Source organism: Coloeus monedula, assembly GCF_965178545.1.
Source record: "Coloeus monedula genome assembly, chromosome: 3".
NCBI lineage: Eukaryota > Metazoa > Chordata > Aves > Passeriformes > Corvidae > Coloeus > Coloeus monedula.
In genome coordinates this window covers 49736797-49742796 of record NC_138783.1, presented here as the reverse complement: position 1 = coordinate 49742796, position 6000 = coordinate 49736797, and the positions used below count along the sequence as shown (strand labels likewise).

Here is a 6000-nt window from a genome sequence, read left to right as displayed (position 1 = left end):
ATGGACAGCTTTGTCTGTTCCCCCTTCAGCACGTACCAGAGCTTCAGGAGCAGCCCCGCGCTCGGCCGTGGCTGGGACCCTGCGGCCAAGCAGCCCAGCTGGAAGCAGAGCAAGAGCGGCGGCATCAGCCCCTTCCTCGGGGGACCCTTCTCGCCGCTGCCCTCCGAGTACCTGGACAGCTACCGGCGGGCGCAGCTGCAGGCGCTGCTGTCGCAGATGGGCCCCGCGCTGGCGCCGCGGCCGCGCCGGGCCAGCACGAAGGAGGCGGCGGTGCAGGTGAGCCTGCGGGCCGACGCGGCCGTGCAGTGCTCGCTGGGGCCGCGCACGCTGCCGCCCACCCGCGCCTTCGGCCCCGCCGCGCTGCGCGCCCCGGGACGCCTCGCCCTCTACTCACCCGCGCCCGACCGCCGCTTCTTCGCGCTGCCCGAGGCCGCGCCGCCGCTGGAGAAGGCAGCGCCGTCGGAAGCGCCGGCTGATGAGACCCCGACGACGGACGGCGGCGAGGAGCAGCAGGAGGGCGCGGCGGGGGCCGCGCTGCCGCCGCGCCGGGAGCCGGTGGGGACGCGGCGGGAGGAGACCGGGGCTCCCAGGCAGCGAGCTGCCTTCCAGGTGCGCTGGGATGGGGCGGGAGGCGAGCCCTCAAGCAGGGCTGCCAGGAATCACCCCATGAGCAGCATGGTGGTCCCCGTCCTGCCCCGGGTTGACTCTGGCTCACCTGGAGCAGAAGAGCCTCTAGCCTGCAAAAACCCACACGTACGGATCAAAGCATCTTGCAGAAATGGTTCGGGCTGGAAGGGATCTTAAAGATCATCCAGTTGCAACCCTCCTTCCATGGGCAGGGATGCCACCCACTAGACCACGTTGCTCAGAGCCCCATTTAATACGGCTTTAAACATTTCCATGAATGGGGTGTCCATGACTTTCCCGGGCAACCTTTTTCAGTGTCTCACCATCCTCGGAGTAGTAGTGAAGGGAGCTGGGGTGGGTGTTTTCAGGGTGATGGATGATGCTCAGTGAACTCTGTCTCTGCAGTTCTTGGAGCAGAAGTATGGCTATTTCCACTGCAAAGACTGCAAGACCAGATGGGAGAGTGCTTATGTGTGGTGCATTTCTGGAAGCAACAAGGTAGTTAACAAGTAATTTCTTTTCTCCTGAAACTTCTAAGAATTGCATAAAATCTCTGACAAATCGGATGTTTTGGCACAAATTTAGGTACCTGTACAGAACACCTTGAATAAGTCTCTGTAGTAACAGAACTTGCCTTTTTTTCAGGTGTACTTCAAGCAGCTCTGTCGCAAATGCCAAAAGGGCTTCAATCCCTATCGTGTGGAAGCAATCCAGTGCCAAGTAAGTTAACTGTACTCCATTAAGACTGTCAGATGTTATCATATACACTAATACTGTTGTTGAATTTGATACTGACTTTATCTGGAAGAAGACTTGATTTCATCAAAATACTAGGAAATGTTATTTGGGAAAGGTGTAATGGGGTAGGCCTTCTTCCTCCTGTAGATTGCTTACATGAACAGTTTTCGTACAGCATTATGGCTTGCTACACATAAGGTAAGGTTTTGTGCTTCTAGGTGAGAAGGCTCTGACACCTTACATTTTACCACAAGAGCTCTTAAGTGTATCAGCCCCAATGTGTTCCTGTGATTAAGGAAAACCAAATGTCAGTCTAACATGAAGTGCATCCTGTTTGATCTACTACTACTACTAACATGTCTTCATTTCTTAAGATCTGTTCCAAGACTCGTTGTTCTTGCCCTCAGAAGAAGAGACATATTGATCTCAAGAGGCCTCATCGCCAAGAACTCTGTGGCCGCTGCAGAGGCAAAAGGCTGTCCTGTGACAGCACTTACAGCTTCAAATACATTGTCTGATCCATCTGTCCTTTTCTGTTTTGTGCTTTGCACAGTCTGTCTATTGCAATGTTTTGACTTAAGGCTTTTGACCTGGCATTGGATAATGGATGAAGACTTTGGTATTATTGTAAAGTATATAACTTCACTCTATATATGCTGTAAATAAAGTTCAATAAAAGTTTGCACTAGTTTGATAGCCCTTCGTTTCATCCTCCTTGGATAAAAGAGGAAAGTATATCTGTAACGAAGCAACCGTATTTGATTTCCTGAAGATAGTAGGCTTTGTTTTGAAGTCTTCAGGGAATGCTAAGATTCGAGCTACAATAGCAAGTTTTTCCTTCAGTCACTCAAACTGAACTAGGGTGGAAGATGCAAATATTCAGGAGCATAAAGTCTGGTGTAAATGCAAATGTCCTTCCCCCTGTCTCTGTCAAATGTATATGTAAAAACTCACAGCTGCTAGGTAATCAAAGACTATCTGCCAGAAGAAGACCATGGCTGTAAAATAGGAGGGAAAAGGGTTAAGCTGCCCATGTTTGAAATAAGGAGGGGGAAAAAACCTTTTGAATGGCAGTATCTGTGATAGTGTAAAAAACCACTTCTTTGAGTAGAAGGAATGTGGGAGGTTTTCAGTCAGTGGAAGACCAATGCAGCTTTTTTTGCTGCTGTATTCTTCCAAGCTGAGTTGTAAGGAATTTTTTTGTCAGGCTGTAGTTAGATTTTTCTCTGAGAAGGGTTTCAGCATAAACCAGGAGAAAAGCGTCCTTTGGGGGGCTGCTGATCATGGATACCATCTGCAACAGTACTGATTCAGACACGAACACAATTTTCACAACAGGCATGTACTGTGTTGTGACTATACTTTAGTTCAATGGATGGTACTAATCCAAATTTCAAAGTTACTTCACAAAAATGGTTAAGAGTATTTACAGTGTGAATAAGTTACATAGTTGTCAGAATAAAAGTGTCTCAGATGTGCAACAGATTTACATGCATACATTTAACACTGGACAGCAGTTAAATGTAAGAAAAAACTATATAGTTATGACTTTTATATATACATTACAAATAAAATAAGACATCTTTTTGAAGAAACTTAACATGAGAACTTGCATTTCACATTAATATTTTTACTTTTTATACTCAAAATTCATATTAAATAAAAATATGCATGCTTAACAGTTCAAAAGATTTGACTCTGTGATGGGACTTTCTCCTACAAAATGGCAAGTTAAATTAGGTCAACCATCCTTTAATAGTATAAATATATTCATAAAAGCAAACCTCTAGTAAAAAGCAGCCAAGGTCCTTAATAAAAAAAAAAAAAAAGAAAATATACCATGACCTTTCATAATCCTTGGGGGGGCCTAAGAACAGACCTCTGCAATATGATCCAGTACCTTCAGAGAGAGTAGCCTAGTAACATTAGGAAATGTACTTCTTAGCAGCTCATTGTTTTAAGATACAGTAATCATATTCAAATTACAGTGTACATTAAATTATAGTCTGTTTACAGTTTGTTTCATATACACAGGCTCTCAGCTTTTGACCAAGTTTGTGAGATTCCGTGGCCAGCTTCATTCCGCCCATCTTTTACTCAACTAAAGAAAAAAAAAAAATGTACAAGGTTTGTTTTTTTAACAAAAAATACTATTTTGTGAAGGAAACATTGCACTTTTGCCAACCTAAAATTAATTTGCTATAAAGGAAGTATTGTTCAGTGTAGTAGGCTTTGGTATGCAATGGAAGTCACTTCTTCAGTAGTGAGTTGCAGTTGCTCAGTGAAATGCTAACTGGTTTTTGTGCAACACAGAACAAAGGATGTTGTCCCAGGTGCTCTATGCTACCTCTGTCCTTACAGTATTGCTACACATTTGAAGTTCAGCCCATCGCTTTTTAGAGGAAATCCTAAATGTAACAAGAGTGAGTACAGTTTGACCAAACCTTTGTAAGGCTGAGAAGACATCGAGCCACCTCACTCCCACAGGGCAGCACTCCCAGCTTGAAAGGGGGCCCAAGGGTCCTGTCAGAGACTTGTGCCGGAAACGCTGGAGTCTGGAAGAAAAGTATTGATGACCCTGTAGCTCTGAGCTCTGCGAATCATGTCGCGGATCTCTATGTTCAGTTCCATTAATTTGGTGCAGATTTCAGTCAGGCTCTGGTTGGAGCCCACCAGTGCATAGGTGCCTGTCTGACCCAGGGTTTGGTGGCGGAAGTAAATGTTCAGTAGTGTCTGGACTTCGTCATCAGAGCTGCTTCCAAAGATATCATTGGGCCACAAAATCCTGCAATGAAACACGAAAAGAACAGGCATATCATTACAGGTTTATTAGCAGAGATGGAAGCTATGTGACAGTGCTCTAAAAGGAGAATGGATTTGCACCCACTTATAAGCCTGAAGAAACTCACTGTTTTACATTACTCATTTGTTAGTCATAGTCTGGTATCAGGCACTGAAATCACATAGAAGTGCAATTTCCATTATCTCAAAAAAAATGCTTAAGAAAACTCATTCAAATAGGTGTAAATGAAACTGGGCTGAATGTTAGCTCATGCCAATGACATGCACCTGTAAGGGATTACCTCAATAAAAAGATTCTTAAGAGCCTCACAGGACTTTTGATCTACAGAATGTAATTAAACATCTTAATTGTTGCAACCATATGTTTGATAGTTACTTGTGGCACACCCCTCCAAAAGTCCATATCAATGCCCCCATGTACCTTGTTGAAACAATTAATTAATTATGCTGATCCTGTGCATTACCTTTCGTTAGGAAGGTAATAAATGCATACTTTTCTAGTAACAAGAAAGTCTAATATGAACCATGTAGCAAAACTTGCCTGCATTCTCTTATTTGTCTGACGGCTTTAACAAGTTCATTGTTTTTCAAACACTCCAGCATGGACTGAATAGCTGCTTCTGTGGAGTTGAATGTGGGCTCAGATTCTGTTGTCAGAGGCTCAGCTGCGATTGCAGCAGTAGCATCCTTCAGATTTTTCTTCAGCTCACTCAGTTCTCTTGACATATTTAACAGCTGTTCCAAGGAGAAAAATGAGAGATAGGTATTTTTGTTCTCCATAAGCCCCACACGGAGTGGTACTTCATGTTTGTTCTTACTACTACATTGGAAAAACACATTATGGAAAAGACCCCGATTTAACACAAGGACATTTCTTGATCTCTGGGCAATATAGAGAAAAAGCCTTTTTTACCTTCGTGCATCCTTTAACCTTATGCTGTAGTTTTGGCTTGCTAAAATGCAGGAGCATATCTAAACGAGCTTTTATTTTTCACCCTTGCTACTTTTTTCATATCATAGTGGAAAAGCTGAAGAAAACATGTACCTCTCCTAGCAAGATGTTGATATTTATTTACAAAACCCATGCAGGATCTGACATTATTAACAGAGGGACAGGAATTGTATAACCTTTTCTCAGGCTGAAAAGTTAATATGGCATAAGACTCATAAATAATTAGTAAGTTAATAATTTCCAAGGATCTACTTTTTCATGCTCCTTCATGCTAAAAATAACCAGTCACATGAACTAACAGTGGAATTTCCTTTAAATAAGAGCTTGTGTCTCCAGCAAAGTATGCAAATTTCATGATGAAACAGTTATTCTTCATACAATTTCTCCCCACTTCCACAGGCTGCATTATTTATAACAACCTAATGAAGTTGTAACTCTGAAATACACTTACGGAAATCAATTAGAAGGAATACAAAATATTTCTAAAACTTAGACTGGTCTAGTAGTAGTAGATGCCTATTGTACTGTCATCTCTTAAAAGTGAATAGCCCAGTCACGTTCACAGCAGTTCCTTAAGATACTATAAATATTCACACTCTTTTTACTCTGACAGCACATCTGATATAACAAACTATTTCTGTTTATAGACCATCTCTAAACTACTAGAATCTGTCATAAAATACTTGTAACAGCTTCAAATTTTATTTTACAAAGCAGAGTGCAACAATTTTTTCTGCTCAATAGTTTAGAATATATAAACCTTACCAGGAGAAAAATACACATGGAATGGTAAGTTAACTCTTTCCTTAAATGATAATCATTCAGCTTAAAGCGATCATCTCAAAGATGTTTCAGAGTATTACATATTTTAAGCAACTGCT

General features: G+C 42.6%; 2 protein-coding genes across 12 annotated transcripts in view; one reads left to right on the top strand and one right to left on the bottom strand.

Moving 5' to 3' along the window:
* Positions 1–1883, top strand: ZAR1L (zygote arrest 1 like; the record flags this gene model as incomplete). Its single annotated transcript, XM_082278794.1, has 4 exons — positions 1–609; positions 1033–1125; positions 1273–1347; positions 1740–1883. The coding sequence occupies 4 exons, from the start codon at positions 1–3 to the stop codon at positions 1881–1883; spliced, it is 921 nt and encodes a 306-aa protein (XP_082134920.1).
* Positions 1884–2979: 1096 nt separating this feature from the next.
* The window catches only part of FRY (FRY microtubule binding protein), a gene marked incomplete at its 5' end in the record, with an annotated part of 227301 nt that continues 224280 nt past the window's right edge, over positions 2980–6000 (bottom strand). For all 11 annotated transcript variants that reach the window (XM_082279085.1, XM_082279078.1, XM_082279077.1 and 8 more), the window contains 2 exons: positions 2980–4150; positions 4709–4902. In XM_082279085.1, the coding sequence (XP_082135211.1) occupies positions 3892–4150; positions 4709–4902 (453 nt within the window). In that variant the 3' untranslated portion in view covers positions 2980–3891. The remainder of the gene's footprint in view (positions 4151–4708; positions 4903–6000) is intronic.